Source organism: Nelumbo nucifera, chromosome 3 (assembly GCF_055504915.1).
Source record: "Nelumbo nucifera cultivar China Antique chromosome 3, China Antique-T2T, whole genome shotgun sequence".
Lineage (NCBI taxonomy): Eukaryota > Viridiplantae > Streptophyta > Magnoliopsida > Proteales > Nelumbonaceae > Nelumbo > Nelumbo nucifera.
This window is the reverse complement of record NC_142651.1, coordinates 88,909,780-88,930,437: the sequence shown is the minus strand read 5'-3', so window position 1 is coordinate 88,930,437 and position 20,658 is coordinate 88,909,780. Positions and strand designations below refer to the sequence as shown.

General features: G+C 39.5%; 1 protein-coding gene and 1 pseudogene across 4 annotated transcripts; one reads left to right on the top strand and one right to left on the bottom strand.

Moving 5' to 3' along the window:
* The first annotated feature begins 1,226 nt into the window (after positions 1 to 1,226).
* On the top strand, positions 1,227 to 18,452 carry LOC104587684 (mediator-associated protein). Of its 4 annotated transcripts, none has more exons than XM_010245386.3 (6): positions 1,228 to 1,325; positions 1,429 to 1,484; positions 16,049 to 16,205; positions 16,326 to 16,404; positions 16,554 to 16,637; positions 17,930 to 18,452. In XM_010245386.3, exons 3-6 carry the CDS (start codon positions 16,080 to 16,082, stop codon positions 18,310 to 18,312), a joined length of 672 nt encoding a protein of 223 aa, XP_010243688.1. In that variant the 5' UTR covers positions 1,228 to 1,325; positions 1,429 to 1,484; positions 16,049 to 16,079; the 3' UTR covers positions 18,313 to 18,452. The 4 variants fall into 4 exon arrangements, with proteins under 4 accessions (XP_088758083.1, XP_010243688.1, XP_088758082.1 ...); XM_088901956.1 differs by having other exon boundaries at positions 16,305 to 16,404; XM_088901957.1 differs by lacking the exon at positions 16,554 to 16,637 and having other exon boundaries at positions 1,227 to 1,325; positions 16,305 to 16,404.
* LOC148801704 (L-type lectin-domain containing receptor kinase VII.1 pseudogene) lies at positions 18,322 to 20,375 on the bottom strand (annotated as a pseudogene).
* Positions 20,376 to 20,658: the final 283 nt, after the last annotated feature.

The following is a 20,658-nucleotide window of genomic DNA, read 5'->3' as shown; positions in this document are numbered from 1 at the left end:
TATAAGTGAAATTGGTTATTTACAATATTATTTAGTTATTTAAATAATATCATTTAAATTTTATAATTTTAATTATTTATTAAATTTAATAATCCCTAAAATTATAATTTATACTATTATTAAATAATTTCATTATTAATTTTGTAAAATATTAAATTATTATTAATTTGAATATTATGTTATGATTATTTTTTATTTTTAAGATTTTATTTTTAAATTTATTACATAATCCCATTATTTTAACTATTTAAAATATAGTAAATATTTAGTTATTTAAATATTTAAATAATATATAAAATATTTAAAATTTTTTATTATTTGAATTTAATTTATTTAAAAGTTATTATTGAATATTAAATATTTTTCTATAAATTATTTATCTATTTTTAGTGTTTTATTATTTAATATGTTTAGTTATTGAAATATTGAAATAATATTTTATTTTTAAATCTTAATTTTATATTATTTGAATAACATTTAATTTGAATAATCCACAAAATGTTGAAAAAATCATAATTTATATTCTTAGTACATAATTTCGTGATGAATTTTGTAAAAATATAAAATTATTAATAATATGAATATTATTAAATCTATTATAATTATTTTTTATGTTTTTAATAACTATTTTAAAGTTTTTATATAATTTTGTTAGAATATTTCAATAATTTTTAAATTTTTTAATTTATACTATATATATATAAAGTGGGGAAGGGGATAAATAAGTATTAGAGATAATTTGGAGAGAAACTCTCTAATAAATTAGAGATAAGAAAAGAGATAAATAAAAATTGGAGATGATTTAGGAGAAAGCGGGGAAAGTAAATCCAAAAGAAATTTTAGGAGAGGAGATTGTTGGAAAAGTTTAGTGAGGGAGAGATTGGTTTTTGATAATATTTTATGGGAAAAAAGAGCAACTTATTAGTTGCTTAAAAAATGATATGAAACAAAAAATAAAAAATTCAAAAAAAAGGAGAAAATTCATACAGTTCTTTCTTTTAACATCTCTCTCTATGTTTCACAAAAAAAAAGGATAAATAAATAGATAGTATTAACATTTTCAATCTGTTGCAAGTTTAATCCAATTCAGCAAATGTTGGTGTGGCAAAATAGAAAATAAGGACTCATTTTTTAAGCTCAAATTTTCAGTTTTTTTAAATGATTAAATAATAATCACTTGTTTTATTTTTTCTACCAAAACTATCCCAAATAAATTTTTAGAATAGCATTAATGCCCTTCGAATAAAAGACCATAAGGTTTTACCCATACACAATCTTCTCTGCAACCAGCGGAAGCGGCGGTTTCTCCCCTTTAGCGAACATAGGTAAGATTTCATTCATGGCGGAATGTTCTCAATGCGTTTTCTACTCTTTTCCTTCATTTATTCACTGTGATTTCTCGTCTCCTTCATCTTCTCACTGAACCAGAGGCGGGAGTCGTTCCAGCGGCGGCGATCTATTACCAGCGTTCGAAATCGCAGCAGGTTGTTGTTTCAGATCGACTGCTATTTTCGTTTTTTGACTCCCAGATGTTTTGTTTGATTACCAGTATATATTTTCCCCTAATAAGATGTTGTAACTTTTTGTCTAACAAATTATCAGACCTAGAAGATACGAGGCTATTATTCTTGGGATTTTTTTTTGAAGAAAAGGCAACTTTTTATTGAAGAAGAGAAAAAACAGAAGTACATGAGAGGATGTACTGAAGCCAAGAGTGGCTTGGCAGGATTAAAAGGCAAACAACTGTCACTAAACAAGAAATCTGTAGAGATCCCTAATTTTGCTAGGTTATCAGCAACAGAATTTTGCTCTCTAGGATATTTTTTTTCCTACTGTTGTTTTTAAAATTTAATTTAATTTTTGTCCACCTTATAGAAATTATTGTTTAATCGTATTTTGCAAGATTTATTATCCCTATCTTAATGGTGATCTCCTCCTCATTTTCGGGTAGAGAATAACAAATAAGTACTGTCAAATCTCTCATATCTGTTCTTTTGATTTTTTCAGGGTATCACTCTTCTATATTTATCATCCTTTTCACAATTTCTTATTTGTTTGTTAACTTTTTACCATGTTCACATGCTTTAGTTTTACTCAACTTTCAGTTTAGAATCCCTCTAGAAACCCAAGAAACTCTGTTTCCTCTATGAGAGAAACTCTGTTTCCCTCCCACCTGCAAGAAGACTTGGACTGGTGTAACGACAGTTTACATATTTATAGCAATATCTTGCTCTGATTGCAATATTAGATTTATCTATGGCGTGAAAATTGGAATTGCACCTCAACTTCAATCATAGAATACTGGCCATTTTCCACGCATAACCATTCAAAACTTCAGTCAAAACGGTTGATGACCTACCAATAAAGCACCCTCTTTAAGTACTAGCAGACTCCACTAAACCTCAACCCATTTCAACCCATTCACTTCATCCTTGGTTCCTAACCCACATTATACATGCCATGTTTCACTGTAGGGCCCACTTGGCCCATTAAACCATAATTGACCCAGTCATGCCCACACCTGTCCATGTCCATCTTCATATCAGATTGTGTCCTCAGCTGTCTTCTCCAATCTCATCCTATCAGATCAGCTGGTAGAAAACACCAAGGAAACAAGAATATGCCATTGGTGTTTGACCCATACAAAATGCTGTAGCAATGACTCCTCCAATCGGATTACTAACTATGGTCTTTGCTTTGTAATTTTGTTTTGGTTTTCTTGCTGTTCCTTCTCTGTTAGGATTGTTAATGAAATATCTGGGTTTACCCCCAAAAAAAGCCCAGAAAAAGCATTTTATGGTCTGAATCCTTAGATGAAGAAAATATTGTTGAGGTTTCACAAAACTTGTGTAGTCCTGTGAATTGTTTAGGAGGTTTCAGCAATTAATATATTCTTTTTCCTCCTATACTTAAATCAAAATAAGAAGACAGCGGCTTTCTATGTTCCCTATTAGTGGGTGCAATGATTGGAAAATGCAAAGACAAACAGAAACAAATAAAGTACAAATCTTACAACCAGAAATAGATAGTCTTGTTTTCTTATCAGTATAAAAGGAGATATTGTTATATTTAACAAACTACAAACCTTATTTATAAAAAAAAAAACAAACTACAAACCTTACAACCAGAAACAAATTGGCCTTCATTCAGTTATTTTGACAATATATGATAGTAGGAGCAAAGACAAACAGTAGTCTGGAAGTGACGATGTAATTTGAAAGAAAGTGTAAGCACAATGATGGAAGATCCTGTAACTAAGTAGGACATTAAAGAGAGCTATATTAGTGGTTATTTTCAGAAGTCAACAAATAAAAGTTATTGAATTAATTTGCCAGCTGAATCTTTTGCATTTCTCTTTTTCTGGGCAGCATAGAAAAGGGGCCCTGTTTATTGTCTTCTTGGTTCAATCTTCAAGTTTTAGCAGCGGTGGTGCTTTTACATGATCTTACCACTTCCATTTGATCCCATTGTCATCCTCCTTCATTTTTCTATTATTTTCCCTCTTGCCTATTTCTCTCTCTCTCTCTCTCACACACACACATTCACCTAATTTTTCTTTCCTTACCCCTCACCCCTGTTTCTCTCTTCGGCACCCAAAATCCAGCAAACCACCAAACACCCTTTTTAGTCTATAACCAACTTGTGCTTCTTTGTTCTAATCCAAGTTCGAAAGTCAAATTCCATTGAAGCCAATATTTAGCAGCTAGTTGAAGTTACTGTCTCAGTTGACAGTGTTAGGTTGAAGGGTTTTATGTATAGATGGTTCGGCTGATAAGTGTTCTTATTAGCCTGTATTTGTGTTTAAGTTGTTATGTACCGGGCCTGTGTTAATGGGCCTAAGTTTGTTTGGTGTTTTAAGTAGTCTGGGTGTCCCATCACTAATCAGGGGCATTCCAGACATTTCCTGTAACATTGTACTATAATCTAATATAAATGATAGTACTGTCAACTGGGTTTAGCAGTTTGACATTCTCAACATCTCTTGGTCTCCTCGTCTCTTCTACTACTTCGGCTACAACATTTCAGCTTTGATGGTATCAAAGCATTGAGCGATTTCCTGGTTACAACCGACGCCATCTCCTCTCTCTTGCTGTCTTTCTTTCTTTTTTTTTTTATCTTGGTTGCTGCGGTGAAACCCTAGGGTTGCAGGAGAACAATACAAAGTTCGAACCTAGGGTTTCCCTTGGTTGTAGGGCGCAAGGGAAGTGAGACCCAGAAGCTGATGTCCTACTAGATTTTTTCTAGTAGTTAGTAGCCATTCAACTGCTAAGAGAGGTCTGTATAGGACAGACCTAGATTGAGGACTGATTTCAGCAGTCCTAGTATTGGCCGTAGGGGGGAACACTCTCTACAGTTGCAGTAATCGAAGCTCAAGAGAAGTCTGCATAGTGTAGTGGTGGAGAGCTCTCAGCTTCAGGTCGGTTACCAGCTCACAGAACACCTTATTTGCTGCTATAACTGAACTACTTCAGAATTGCAACAGTCTCGGCAAGTCTGAACCAGTGTTGTGAGCTGTCAGAACCTTCTTCAATACTGCAACTAGTCTTTTTTCAGCACTGTGAACACTTCGACTAGTCTGAATAGTGTTATCTATACAGAGTCTGCAGCCAAGATGTCTTCAATATCCGGAGAGGTCTCTTCTAGGGATAACAGACCTGGTGAGAGGTCTTCAAATCCGGAAAACCTGAATCTGCACAACTTGCAGATTACAAGTGTGCTGCTGGATGAATACAATTTCAGGGAGTGGTCCGTTTCTGCAATGCTTTTTATTACTTCCCGTTATGACACAGGCTACTTAAATGGGAGTAAGAAGGAACCTGAAGTTGGCAGTGCGGAGTATGCAGTGTGGCGCAAGGAGAATGCCACAATTATGTCCTGGCTGCTTGCCTCTATGAATCCACGAGTTGCTAGGACTGTTCAACACTTTCCCACAACAACCAAGATTTGGGAAAAAGTGTCTAAAACCTATGGACAAAAGAAAATAATGCTAGAATCTACAGATTGAATCAAGACATTACTGCCTTAAGGCAAGGGGATATGACAGTTGCAACATATTTTGCAACTCTGGAAGGACTTTGGGAAAAACTTGACCATCACTTGTTTTTGGATTGGGAAAATGCCAAGGACAAGGAGAGACATGATAAGCAGATTGAAGGGAGCAGAGCCTTTAAGTTCTTGGCTGGCCTGGACCCAGTGTATGAGGGCATAAGGTCACAAATTCTAGGAAGAGATGAACTGCTCGAGTTACATCATGTTTATTATCTAATAAGGAATGAAGAAGTCAAGAGAAAGGAGATGCAAGTTGACTCTCATTCAACCAGCTGAACAATTTGGTGAACATTCAACCCTGATTTCTACTAAGGGAAACAAACATCCAGACAAGAAGCATCTTAAGTGCACTCATTGTGGGGGTGAGAGACATGTAAAAGAAAAGTGTTGGGTCCTATATCCTCACCTGAAGGCAACTGCATTGAGAAAGGACAAGAAGCAACAGAAGGGTCATGTGGCAAGTGGGAACCTCGTCACTAGTAACAAGGGTGACAACTCACAGAGTATACCAATAGTGGCTTCTTCTCCCATGGGGCAGGTTGCTGATTCCTCTGGAGCCGGTGCCTTGGGCTTCACTGCTAGTGAGGTAGAGGTCCTTAGCCGGGCTTTAGCCCGTCTAAGGAGTAATTCTTTTGCTTCCACCTCTCTTGCTAGATCAGGTATAGTCTCTACCTTTAGTGCAACTAGTTCTATTGACTCTACTTCTTGGGTTATTGATTCCGGTGCAACTGACCACATGACACATGTCCTCCTTATTCTCTTCATATCAATTGTTGTCTAGTTAGGATAAGATGAGAGTTGCTGACGGGTCTTTCTCCACCATCTCTGGAAAAGGGGTGGTTGACCTAAGCAAGGACCTCTCTCTTAAATTAGTTCTACATGTTCCCAGTCTCACCTCAAATCTTTTGTCTATTTCAAAACTTACTAAAAAATTGAACTGTAGTATAACCTTTTTTCCTACTCATTGTGTCTTTCAGGGCAGATTGACGAGGAGAACGATTGGGAGCAGTCATGAGTATGGAGGCCTCTACTATTTTGATGCAAACATCGGTTTAGCCTTATAAGCATCTACTGCGAGTAGTCCAGAGAGTGTGGAGTCAATATCTAGGTTGCATCTGTGGCATGCTAGGCTAGGTCATTTACCTTTCTCTTCATTAGAAATGTTGTTTCCCGAATTGTTTAAGGGTATTTCAAGTCAGAGTTTAGTCTGTGAAGTATGTCAAATGTCAAAACAATGTAGAACTGTTTATCCAATTTCTAGTAATGAAATTCAAACTCCTTTTGATTTGGTTCATTCTGACGTTTGGGGCCCTTCACCTATTGTTTCTATTGATGGATTTCGTTACTTTATCAATTTTATTGACCACTACTCTCAATGCACATGGATCTACCTGTTAAAAGGACGAGATGAAGTGCCACGGATAAACTATGGCATTTTGCAAAATGATTGAAACACAATTTGATAAGAGGATTAAGCAATTCCGGTCATATAATGCTGTTGAATACTTTGAAAAATCCTTGAACTTATTCATGGAAGATGTTGGCATGTTACATCAATCATCCTGTGCTATTACCCCTCAGCAGAATGGGGTTGCTGAGCGCAAGAATAAACATCTATTGGAGACAGCTCGAGCCTTACTATTCCAGCACAAGGTTCCCAAGCAATACTGGTCCCAAGTTGTACTTACTGCATCATATCTGATAAATCAGATGCCATCTAAGGTAAGGTGTTGGGTATGAAAACCCCTTTCTCTGTTCTATGTCCTACTCTTCCAGACTTTCCTCTTCCTCTACAGGTCTTTGGCTATATATGTTTTATACATGTGAAGGATCCAAAGAAGACCAAGTTGGATCCTTGGGCTACGAAAGGAATATTTTTGGAGTATTCTCCTACACAAAAGGGTTACAAGTGTTATGATCTTGTCTCCAAGAGAAAGTATGTCACTAGAGATGTGGTCTTTTTTGAGTCTCATCCCTATTTTCAGTCTTCTCAGAACCCTCTTCAAGGGGAGACTAGTGGAATGGAAGAGGATTATTCTTCTCCCTCCTTTTTGTTCCCCTATCTTCCTCGGGCCTTCCATCCTCTTCTTCTACTCCTAGTTGTGGCATCCCGAGTCAACCTAGTGAGGCTCCCACTGTACCGGTTACCTCTCCTAATACTGTAGATATCCCTGAAGGCTCCAATAGGGAACAAAAAGAGATACAAATCACCTACAACAGAAGGAAAAAGGGCACTCAAACTCATGACAGCAACCAGTTGGACTCGGATCAATCTGTCTCTGCAATTCAAGGTAATTCCAACACACATACTTCTGATTTGGACCTTCCTATTGCTCTCCATAAGCCTATCCGTTCTTGCACCACTCAGCATTCCATTGCTGATTTTGTTTCTTACTCACATTTATCTCCAGCCTATCACTTCTTTGTGTCTGCTCTTTCCTCTGTACATGTTTCTTCTAGGTACTCAGAGGCCATGTCTGATCCAAGGTGGAAAGAAGCTATGAATGAAGAGATGAAAGCCCTAATGAAAGCAAGAACTTGGGAATTAGTGGATTTGCCTGAGGGGAAGAGCACTGTCGAGTGCAAGTGGGTGTTTACTGTAAAGCAAAGGGAGGACGGGTCCATTGAGAGGTACAATGCCAGGCATGTGGCAAAGGGGTTTACTCAAAAAGAAGGGATTGACTGCAAAGAAACCTTTGCCCCAGTAGCAAAGCTCAACACAATTCGGGTTCTATTATCATTGGCAACAAATTTTTCATGGGAACTTCATCAGCTAGATGTGGAGAATGCCTTCCTAAATGGTGACCTTCATGAAGAGGTATTTATGGAACCTCCACTAGGCTATGACTTTGATAGAAAGGTGTGTAAAATGAGGAAAGCATTATATGGTTTAAAGCAGTCTCGTGCATTGTTTGAGAGGCTTTGTGGGGCCATGAAGAAAGTGGGGTACACTCAGAGTGGTGCAGACCATACCTTGTTCATAAGGAGACAAGATAGCAAACTTACAACACTCATTGTTTATGTAGATGATATGGTGATTACTGGGAATGACTTGGAAGAGATCAAAAGATTGAAGGAGTTTTTAGCTTCTGAATTTGAGATCAAAGGCTTGGGCCATTTTGAGATACTTTATTGGGATTGAAGTTGCTAGGTCAAGAGAGGGGATCTACATATGCCAACGGAAGTATGTTCTTGACCTCGTAGAGGAGACAGGCATGATAGGGTGTAGACCAGCAGATACTCCAATAGAACAGAATCATGGCCTATAAGAATTAGTAGGGGAGGACTACTGTGATAGAGAGATATATTAAAAATTGGTAGGGAAGCTGATATATTTATCTCTCACTGGACCAAATATTGCTTATGCTGTGCATGTTGTCAGTTAGTTCATGCACTCTCCAAAGATCCCTCATATGAAAGCAGTTGAAAGGATTCTTAGGTAAGATTTGCCCAGGAAAGGGAATTCTATTAAGAAAAAACAATAAAATTGAAATTGAAGCTTATACTGATGCAAATTAGGCCGGTTCTGTTGGGGACAAAAAATCAACTTCAGGATATTGTACATTTGTGGGAGGGAATCTGGTTACATTGCGTAGTAAGAAGCATAATGTAGTTGCTAGATCAAGTGCCGAAGTTGAATATCCAGCTATGGCTCACGGGGTTCGCTGAACTACTATGGCTCAGGACTCTTCTTAATGAGCTTGGCATTAAAGCTGAGGGCCCTCTCAGACTGTATTGTGACATCAAGGCTACCATCAACATTGCAAATAACTCTGTGCAACATGACAGGACAAAACATATTGAGATTGATTGACATTTTGTTAGATAGAGAATAGTCTCGGGAGAACTCTGCATTCTTATACTCCATCTGAGATGCAAATTGCAGATGTACTGACTAAAGGGTTGGCTGCAACAAAATTCGTGAACCTTCTTGGCAAGCTAAACATGATTGACATCTATGCTTTTAGCTTGAGGGGGAGTGTTAGGTTGAAGGGTTTTATGTATAGATGGTTCGACTGACAAGTATTCTTATTAGCCTGTATTTGTGTTCAAGTTGTTATGTATTGGGCTTGTGTTAATGGGCCTAAGTTTGTTTGGTGTTTTAAGTAGTTTGGGTGTCCCATCACTAATCATGGGCATTCCAAACATTTCGTATAACATTGTACTATAATCTAATATAAATGATAATACTGTCAATTGGGTTTAGCAGTTCGACATTCTCAACATCTCTTGGTCTCCTCTCTTCTACTACTTCGGCTACAACATTTCAGCTTTCAGACAGATTCTGCTCAACTGGCTCGACCTATTCATTGCATCACTTGATCAACATTATTGAAGGCAACAAATCCGGGCTTACCTACGCTCTGTTGATTTCTTCCTCTAACATTCTATAATCTTGCCATTCAATCGGTAAGTTTTAAGAGTAATAACAACTATTGGTCGATTAGCTCGTTTGTTTTTATTTGATCGTTTACCTCACTTCATGGCTACCGGTTTTATTTTGCCTGAAATAATTTGTTTCAAATAATCATGCGGTTTATAGGAGGATTCAACTCCCTTTTGTCTTTTTGGGATTTGGATTTATGTTAAGACTTGTGAAGTACGACATCAGCCCAGCTCGAGCAGTAGCTGAGAAAGCTCCCCCTAACGGCAAGCCTGGACCACTTGTCAAATTTGTTTATGTAAGAAGGTCACACCAGTAGTCTGTTATAATAGCCCATGTGCGATGTGCGTTAATGATTATATATACTGGTATTACAGAAGGAAAGTGTGCATCATTTTTCCTAGGAATTATCTATTCTTCTTTTCCGTAGGAGGCAGGGCTGCCCACGAAGTAGTTCCTGAGGTGGTCAATAACTCACCAATTGGTATCAGAGCCAGAAGATGCCGACCACTCGCTCGATTTCCATGGAGGAACGAGTGGATAAACTGGAAACCAATATACAACAAATAGCGGGGGATATGAAGGAGCTGAAGGAAGCCATCACGGCGATATCCTCCCAACTCTTTGCAATTGGAGGCCGCGACAGTGAAGGCGAGAGTTTTAGTTGAGCGAGCTTGAGAAGGAACAAAGGGCTACTAGGGTGACCAGCGAAAATTGATTTTCCCCTTTTCTCTGGTGACGATCCTTTCTCCTGGATATTTAGAGCTGAATGGTATTTTGAATACAATGAGATACTCGGGCATCAACAGGTAGCAGTGGCCTCCATCCATATGGAAGGAGAAGCCATACTGTGATACTAATGGTACCGTTAGTCTCACCCCCAATTGGCTTGGCCAGATTTAATTGAGGCTTTATGCCGGAGGTTTGGGCCCTCTAGCTATGAAAATTTTGATGAAACTATCTCTAAACTCAGGCAACTCGGCTCTGTGTGTGATTATCAGCAAGAGTTTGAGCGCTTGGTCACCAGGGTTTATGGATGGCTTGAAAATGCTCTAGTCGGAAGTTTTGTAGGGGGCCGTGTAAGGACATTAAGATAGAGGTGAAGGCCCTTCACCCTGCTACTGTCGATGCTGCCGTGGGACTGGCTAGACTTCACGAAGAATGCTTAAATCGGCTCAAGAAGATAGACAAAAATCCTGGCCCACTTTTAAAGACTCCACCCAATTGCCCGGATCCGGGGAACCCAAAAATCTCTGGTCCAACTAAGAAAGTTGACTTGGCCGGAGATGCGGTCTTGAAGGGAGCGTGGTCTATGTTATAACTGTGATGAAAAGTTTGCTGCCGGCCACCACTACAAGAGCCAACAACTCTTCCTCCTTTGATCAGATGAAGCTCTTGAAGCGGATGAGTCCTCTACCCCGGAGGAAGAAGTTGAGGTTGATACAGACGAACTAGAGATTTCTTTACAAGCCCTGATTGACTTGGACTCCCCCAGTACCATGAGAGTTAAGGGGGCAGTCAAGGGATGTCAAGTTTCCATCCTAATTGATAGTGGCAGCACCTTTAACTTCATTACCAGATTGCTGGCTCGCTAATTGGGCTTACTGGTTGAACCGGTTGAATTCTTTTCAGTCCATGTAGTTGATGGGAACCGGCTTAGATGTGATGAGGTGTGTTGAGCCATAGATCTCATGGTTCAAGGGCACTGGTTCAGCGTTGACTTACATCCACTAAACTTTAGAGGGGCTGATGTGGTCCTTGGTGTCCAATTGTTACGCTAACTGGGGCGGGTGGTATGTGATTGGGAGAACCTTACTATGGAATTTACTGTTAACGGGAAACAATGTACCCTTAAGGGCTTGGAACCTAACCAAACCAGGGCGGCTGATCATAACTCTATGGCCAAACAGTGCCAACTTTTGGAATCCCCTCTTGTAATGATGTTGGGCCCTAACCTCAATGGGCCGGTGCTAACAGCTAAAGCGGCCTTACAACCCTCACCAGACCAAGAATAAGCCTTGAATCAACTTCTGAAGGCCTATGAAGATGTGTTTTCCAATCCGGTGGGCCGGTGCTATTACCGAATTCCCATTCAACTTGGAGAAGGGCTTGCGAATGTGTGCCCCTACAGATATCCAAACTACCAGAAGATGGAGATAGAGAAAATAGTAAATGAACTTCTACAACAAGGGCTGATTCAACCTAGTTAGAGTTCATACTCGTCCCTAGCTCTCCTTGTCAAGAAGAAAGATGGGACATGGAGGTTTTGTGTGGATTATCGTGCTCTGAACCAGATCACCGTCAAGGATCAGTTTCTGATTCCCATCATAGATGAGTTACTTGATGAGCTCAAGATGGCTACTGTATTCTCAAAACTTGACCTAAGGTCAGGCTACCATCAGATTCGGGTCCACCCAGCTGACATTCTTAAAACAGCTTTCCAGGCCTACGATGGGCATTATGAGTTTTTGGTCATGCCCTTCGGGCTGACCAATGCCCCGTCCACATTCAGTCAGTTATGAATGACATCTTCCGCCCAATTTTGCGCCAGTTTGCATTGGTTTTCTTTGATGATATCTTGATGTATAGTTCCGATTGGACCAGCCACCTTGAGCACTTAGACATCACTTTGGGCCTTCTAAGGAAGCATCAGTTATTTGTCAAATCCTCAAAATGCATATTTGGCCAGAATCAGGTGCAGTACCTTGGTCATATAGTGTCTCAAGGAGCAGTCACAGCAGACCCAGAATCGGTGCTTCATTTGCAATTACGGGCTCCCGCTTACACGGCTGTTAAAAAAGAATACACTTGGGATGATCAAGCTGACGCTGCCTTCGAGGCACTTAAGAAGGCAATCTTGACACCCCCCTCTCTCACCCTCCCCGGTTTCTCTCAAGAATTTATCGCCGAGTGCGATGCAAGTGGTTCTGGAATTGGGGCTGTACTAATGCAACAAGGTAAGCCTCCCTTTTTCAGTAAGGCATTATCAGGCCCAGCATTATCCAAATCCACCTATGAAAAGGAGCTTATGGCCGTGGTTCTTGCTGTTCAAAAATGGAGAACCTACTTACTAGGGCGGCAGTTTGTGATAAGGACAGATCAGCGCAGCTTAAAATACCTCTTGGAGCAGCAGATTCACACATCAGAACAACAGAAGTGGTTATATAAGTTGTTAGGCTTCAATTACAGGCTGGAATACAAACCTGGGCCGTCCAATAAGGCTGCCGATGCCCTGTCTAGGGCCCATGAGTTGAACTCCATAGGCATTTCCAGGCCCATTTACCCTCTCTTGGAATAATTGAAGGCTGCAGCCCAACAAGACCCTCACCTACAGCAGATTCGGGCCCAGTGGGCTTCAGATCCTCTTAAGGTTCCCGGTTATACAGTCATCAATTCAGAGCTCTTCTGTAAGAGCAAAATGGTGCTACCTGCCCAATCTCCTCTGTTACAGGACCTCGTACAATTTTTCCATGAGTCAGCCACAGGTGGACATTCAGGTATCCTAAGAACTTATAGAAGAATTGCATCACACTACATCTGGACTGGAGCGAGGAAGACAGTTTAGGATTTTGTTGCCAAATGCCCTACTTGCCAGTGTTACAAGTATGAAACTCAAGCTCCAGCCAGCCTTCTCCAGCCCTTGCCTATACCAGATCAGGTATGGGATGATATAACTATGGATTTCATAACCGGCCTACCCCCATCCTTTGGATTTGGAAGGACAGTAATTCTAGTAGTGGTAGACTCTGGCTTTCCAAATATAGCCACATTTTGGCATTAGCACATCCCCATACAGCAGCCCAGGTTGCCAAGGTGTTTGTCCAAGATGTAGCCAAGCTCCATGGCACACCGAGGTCTATTACTACTGACAGGGATCCTGCCTTTATGAGCAGATTCTGGTCCAAATATTTCAAGGTTCAGGAATCTCCTACACCACAGCACCAGCTACCATCCCCAAAGTGATGGACAGTCAGAAGTGGTAAATTGGTGTTTGGAGACTTATTTGAGGTGTTTCACAGGAGAAAAGCCAAAGCAGTGGGTCAAGTGGCTGCTGTGGGCTGAGTATTGGTACAACACCACCATAGCTCCACCGGAATGACTCCTTTCAAGGCCCTATATGGAAGGGAACTGCCAGCCTTACTACCCTACGAGAAGGGGTCCACTTAGGTAGCCGAAGTAGAGGACCAATTACTAGCTAGGGATGCTATCATTCAATCCCTCAAGCACCACCACTTGGAAAGAGCAAGACAAACTATGAAGACCCAATATGACAAAAAACATCGTGACATCTCTTATCAGGTGGGGGGGCTAGTGTACCTCAAGCTACAGCCCTACAGATAGACATCAGTAGGCCGCAGAACTTGGCAGAAGTTTTCACCTCGATTCTTTGGGCCCTTTTGTATTTTAGAAAGGATTGGAGGAGTTGCTTATCGCCTTGACCTCCCATCCGCTCCAAGGCTTCATCCCGTATTCCATGTCTCCTTGTTGAAGAAACATCTGGGAAACAGAGCTATCTCTCAGTCTTCACTACCCACCTTCACTGGTGAAGGGGAACTGATAGTTCAGCCTCTCAAGATCTTAGAATTCCGTTGGGTTAAGAATGGCAAAAAGATAGTCCAAGAAGCTCTGGTAGTTTGGGACCAACTCCCTGCAGAAGATGCCACCTGGGAAAATTTTGAAAGCCTCAAGCAGCTGTTTCCTCACTCCAACAGTCCAACCTTGAGGACAAGGTTGATCTCCAGGGGGGAGGAATTGTTAAGACTCGTGAAGCACAACATCAGCCCACCGAGACTCCAATGGCTAGAACCAGCCCAGCTCAAGCAGCAGCTGAGAAAGCTCCCCCTAACGACAAGCCTGGACCACCTGTCAGATTTGTTTATGTAAGAAGGCCATGTCAGTAGTCTGTTATAACAGCCCATGTGCGACATGCGCTAATGATTATAAATACGGGTATTACAGAAGGAAAGTGTGCATCATTTTCTCTCGAAGCAGTTCCTGAGGTGGGCAGTGACCCACCAATTTATTATTGCTTCTGCCCACCGTTTCTTAGTCCTAGACTGTTTGAATTACTACTCCTTAATATATTAGATGCTCTTTTCTTTTCTGTTAGTTATACCAGACGTTAATCGGCTCCCCCTTTTAAAATAAAATTAGTTCATCTAGCTTATAGTCACATCTTATTGCTGTAATTGCTCAAATCAGGTTGACGTTTACATTTGTTATTAAAAGAAATTTGTAGTCAAAATGGTGATTGACTCTTGGACAAGCATAATTATTGACCATGAGGGCCAATCAGAAAGTTCATGGCTGCTGGTATCTATCAAACTAGTGAATTCATTTAGTGCTTAATATCTAGTCTGTTTCATTGGGCATTAATGATTAATAAGGTAGGAATTACTTCTTGGCTTAAATGGATTTGTATAATGTTTAAAATTCTAAATAATAGGTATGCTGAGATACCTTTAATCCTCCTTCAATTTCCTCGTTATTTGTTTCCAATTTAGAATATCCTCTTATAGCTTTAATTTCTTTAAGCTGCAAACTGATACCTTATTTGTTTAGATATTTCTCACTCCATTAAAGTAACTTCTTGTTATATGGGTTATAGGATTGTTTTGAGCTTTTCTTCTTGAAAATCAACTTATTATTTGACCAAGTCTTGCTTTGGCAAGTATCTTAGGCCAAAATTTCTTTGGATTTGAAGTGTCCAATTAGTTATTTGCTCTGTTTTTGCTTCACTGTTATGTGGCCTAATGGATAAGAAAGTGAGAGCTCTAGTGTGCATTAAGGACTTAGGAGGGTTCCAAGACTTCTAATTCTGTGGGTCCAGTTGTAACCATATGGGGTGGCCAGGAGCATAATCTCCCATCTGCCAGTTTAATACTAAACCGTTGATTTTGTCTTGAAGAGCAGTTTCAGACCGACAATTCTCATTTTGTTAAGCAGCTTTGTATTTCTGATTTTTACATCTCATGAAAGAATCTTAACATTGCTGCTTGTGCACCCCGTGTGATATTCAACCTCCCCTTACTAGGACACTCCACAACTTATTTAATTGTTATTGTGGCTTGTTGTAGTATCTCTCTTTACTGTTAGTAGTCATTGATTATTCATTAAATGAAGCCTTGTATAGATTTTACATACTTGTCAGGTTAGTGTTTTCAAGATGTCTTTTCTTATTCCTGTTAAGTTCTTTTAAGATTGATATGACCATTTTCCTTGTATGCATTGTTGAATGTTCACCATATAACTTTACCCTTGTGATGAATAGCCCTTCATATTTGGCTTATGATAGTATTTGTCTATTTTCCCCATATGACTTGACCCCACCTATTGGAAATGGGAGAGGGGTGCCTAATCTCTTCCCTCTCCTGTTCTGAGTCTTACCCTGGCTGGTTAGACCATTGCCTCACATGTGGAGTCACTATTGGACCAAATGATTTATAATTTGGAGGGCTCATCAACTCCAATTCAATCCTATGATGGGTGGTAACTCCAAATCAGCCCAAGTGAGCCGTTTTTCCCAATGTTCACAATCGGCAAACAAAGAATACTCTGGTTTTATTGTTTATGTTTTTTTTTTTTTCCGTTTAATTTAATTTTTTTCATCTGCAGAAATTCTGTTTTCTGTGTGGAAGCAAGTGCAATGGATGCTACTGAACAGCTTTACAGACCTCCACCAGAGTTTGAAGAGAATACAAGGGACCCACTTGTCGACATCTCTTTGACAGACTCGACGGAGTTTTGGCTTATTCAGTGGCCACATAATCAAGTAATCATGATCTTTCCATCAAAATCTTGTTAATTCTTTGAAGGTATTTGATGTCAGTTGTTAATGGAAAATATATCATCTTGGCACTGAGCTTGTTAGATTGCTTTATGGGTATTGCAGACACCTGATTTTGATGGGCAGGAGGTCACACTCAAGTTGCATCGAGATGGACGGATGGGCAGCTTTGAAGGGTCATCCGGTAAGAGTGATTCTTTTTCGATGATGGGACTGGAAGATACTGACCCTGCTAATGCATTCTCTTTAGTCGCATTGTGAATTTGGTTTATAAAATGTGACTTAGTTGCCATAGAATATATGCCATGGCATAAGATTATTTATGTGTGGCAGGAAAAGAGTATGAGGTGGTTAGCTTTGCATCTCAGGAACCAGATGCAACTGTTTTTCTATCTTCCCCATCAGAGACACAAATTGGTATGCATTAGCATTTCATTGTCTTTTTTGCATTCGTTTTCCAATTGATTTCACTTGCATTGAGAAACCTCTAGTAATTCTCATTTATACCTTAGACCTGCACCTCTACAAAGTTACCTGTCTGTGTGCAAGTTTACTCTAAGGTTGTGTTTGGTTTGAAGGAAAAGGTAGCGAAAGGAAGGTTCCCTACCTTTCCAGGTTTCCCTACCTGCCCTTTCCTTTTCCTTCAAACCAAACTGTGAAAAACTGACAGGAAACAAAGTCCAGTAAATCTTCATTTTCAGATACTCCTCTGACTGGCATTCAACATACCGGTAATATCTTGGAAAATAACAATTCTTTGTGCACAAACAAAGAATGCCATAGGAAGATTAAAAAATATGATTATTCTCTGTGCCAAATCAGCGGTTGGCTGAGAATTGTTATATGATTATTCTTTTGTCAGGTATAAGAAATGGTAGGTATGAATTACTATTTGATGCAATTGGCTGCAGTAAACCTTAGTACATTTTTTAACTTATTTTGCTGTGGTTTTTCATTTTTGCATCTAAATTTGATTTTTCTCTCTCTTCTGCATAAATTGGTGAAAGAATTATCCATAGCTTGATTATTTAGATTTTATTATCCTATAAAAGGACAAGGACATACCTTTGTCCCAGACTCAACAAAAGCCTGAACTCAAAGATGACTTTACATGAGATATCTAAGATGTTAAGGTCGCATCTCGTGCCTTTCCACGGGTTGCATGTAACTCTTATTTGCTGGTTTAATAAAATTTCACTCATTTATAATAAAAAAAGAGATATCCAAAATGTTTTTTTTTTGGAAGCATGCCATACTAGAAGCATATATTAAATGATCTTGACACAGGAACGATATAGATGTGGTTGGGTTCTGTGGGCTTTGCGTTGGTTGGAACACATTCTCTATATTCTTCTTTTGATCCATCTCTGTGCTGTGAGTGAAGGGGCCTTTGCGTTGTTTTTTCTGGTAGGATATAGTTGGTTTGATAATCACCACCCTACCTTCTTTTAACTCTTTTTTTCAAGATAACATTAGTCAGGTTAGATTTACAGAAGTAACACCCCCCCCCTAAGCAACAAAAAAACGAAAAAGAAAAGTAAGGTAAAGAAAGAAAAAAATTGGCTCAATGTTATCTAGGTACTCTGTAGCACATCTTAAGCTGCATTTATTTTATTGTTTCTGTTTCATTTCTTTTATAATGCCAATCTATTTATTTTATTTATTATATTATTTAAGACAGTTATGTGATATTCTCTCTAATGTTGCAGTTGGGAAGATTTCTCGGCGGGTTTGTCTAGTCCATTACCCAGAACCAAGCGAACTGGAAAAACCTTATAATCATCCAAATCGTATGATGTATAGATCTGGAGGGACTTCCACTGCAAACACTTTCGCAACCCCAAGTCAGAGCACCAAGCAGAGAGCTTCCCACTATTCAAGTGGAATATCCAGTATAAAAGAAAGAAGTTCATCACGTTTTGAAAGTGGAGAACCATCAAAGCGCCCCAAGAAAAGGTACAATAATGAACCTACGAGATCCATGGATCGAACTAGAAATTCAGAGGGAACAACAGGTCATAGTGATGTTACATCGTGGGAGTCCGGACATTCCAAACAAGGGAAATCAAAGAAGATTAAAGAGGAAGAGTAGGATTCTCTCTTCTTTTTTTTTTCATTTTTACGTTTGTGGATTATTTGATTACAAAAACAATCAAAGGCAGTTTTGGGTCCGGCAGGAAGCCTAATTCCTGGAGGCTGAATATGAAAAACATGAATCGTGATTTATCTTTATTTATATTCTTTTTTTGGGTAAATTACAAATAACCCCCTTGTACTATGGGGTCTGTGACAAAGACCCCTGTACTATGACCATGAGGTAGATTCTTTTTCGTTAGCTTTCCGTTGAAATCTGCCGTTTTAATCCCCATACTACCATTGTAATAAATATTTAAACAATTGGGAGAAAAACACTGTTCATCTTTCCCAACCTCACGATGCAGTGGCGACAAAGAAGGGGCATTGTCATATAATAATAAATCTAAATTCTCTTATAAACCTACCAAACACCGTTTCTCTTTCTTTTCCTTCTCTACTCCACTTGCTCATTGGTTCAGAACTTCATTCAGATCTCTCTCGCTTGCTCATTGAAAATGACTGCCTACTTGCATTGGCTACTTTTGCTTTTATTATCCAAAATGTTGCTCCTCCGATCAGATCTCTTTCCAACTAAGTTCCTGTACTTACCAAGAACTCTCTCATGCCTTAATCAGTCACGTAGGCAATGCGCTTCACAGCAACCCCGTGGGCAATGTGCTTCATTAGTCTCATGTGCAATTACGCTTTCTTCCGAGAGCCCCTTTGTCATCGTGTGAATCTCCTGATAATTCATCCGGTGGGGCCAATACTCCAATTCCCAATCTTCCATCTCTGCTCTCTCCCTTGGTAGATTCAAAGTAGTCAAGGAATCTTCGATGGAGGCATTCGAATTACTAAAGCTCCAAGCAAGAACCCTATGGTATTGAACTAACCGTCCCGTTGCCGCAGTGAAACCAACATACATTTCATCCAGGAGAATGTTGGAGAGGTTGACAGGAGTACTAATCAAAGGCTGCTGAGGTCTTTTCATTCCGGCTCAGGCCATAGTGACATTAAGTAGAGAATCCGAGTAATCAATCCATACTTGATAGTTGACGCCATTGTTGAGCGTCAAATCATGAAAGGTCCCATTTTGGCTATTCTATCTTCACCCCAATAACGGCCGGCTCGGCGGTCTTCGACGTGAGCAAGTTTTCGTCGACGCCAATGTGGTTATTATTGATATTGTTGAACTCTTGATTTTTGAACACATCAAATTCGATGCCAAACAAGTGATTATTGCGGTTGTCGTTGTTGGTATGGTTGACGAAGCCGAGATATCGAGAAGAGGTGGTGCCATTGATTCCGCCGGTAAGAGAAAAGATGAAGACGATGCCGTAGCCGTAGAGTTGGCAGTTGTTTGGAGCGATAAAGAAGATGAAGGAGGTGTAGAAGGGGAGGATAACAGACGTGTTAGGGGCCCTCATAGGTATCTTAGAATTGTAAAGCGCTCAACCAACGGTAAAGGTGGTAGTGTTTTTGAGGAGGAGCAGACGGGATTCGAGCGTTGCGGTGCCGTAGAATACAAGATCAGATGAACTAAAGCCATTGAAGACAAAATCGACGGCGAAAGTTGATCGGAGGAGCAACATTTTGGCTAATAAAAGCAAGAGTAGCCGATGCAGAAGGTGGGCAACCATTTTCAGCAGAAGCAGTAAGAAAGAAGAAGCTGCTTTATTGCGGTCGAGAGAGATCTGAATGAAGTTCTGAACCAATGAGCAAGTAGAGCAGAGAAGGAAAAGAAAGAGAGATGTATTTGGTAGGTTTATTAGAGAATTTAGATTTATTATTATATGACAATGCTCCTTCTTTGTTGCTACTGTTTGTATCGTGAGGTCAGGGAAGATGAACAATGTTGTTCTCCCAAATATTCATTACGATGGTAGTACGGGAATTGAAACGGATTTCAACGAAAGCTAACGAAAGAAGGTCTTTGTCACAAAACAAAGTATAGGGGGGGTCTTTGTAATTTACCCTTCTTTTTTGTTCTATTTTTGGATAGTTTTGTTTTCTTTGGGGTATTTTTAGTAGGATCACTTGACCATGTTAAGAATCTATCTTATATATTAAAGGAAAGTCTTCAGGCAACAGCCCCTGTAATTTGCGAAAAGACCACTTTTGCCCTTTTATAATCAAAGGGGCCAATTTAGACCTCATACTTAAAAAAAGGGCACAATCCATTAAATAATGGATAAAATAATAGAAAATGTTGATATGACACTATTAAATTAAAAAAAAATTACAAATAGATCACACTAAATAAAATAAAAACTATTTAATGTATAATTAAAAAATATTAAAAATAATATAAAAATGGGGAATCCATCCCCGTCGGGGTCGGAGATGGAGGATAATTTCTTTT

What these genes read in the sequence shown, in the direction of transcription:
- LOC104587684 (XM_088901956.1), top strand. Translation starts at nt 16,080, where the DNA reads ATGGATGCTACTGAACAGCTTTACAGACCTCCACCAGAGTTTGAAGAG. An exon ending in CAGCTTTGAAGGGTCATCCG is followed by an intron (nt 16,405 to 16,553) that starts GTAAGAGTGATT and finishes TATGTGTGGCAG; the next exon opens with GAAAAGAGTATGAGGTGGTT. An exon ending in CCCATCAGAGACACAAATTG is followed by an intron (nt 16,638 to 17,929) that starts GTATGCATTAGC and finishes CTAATGTTGCAG; the next exon opens with TTGGGAAGATTTCTCGGCGG.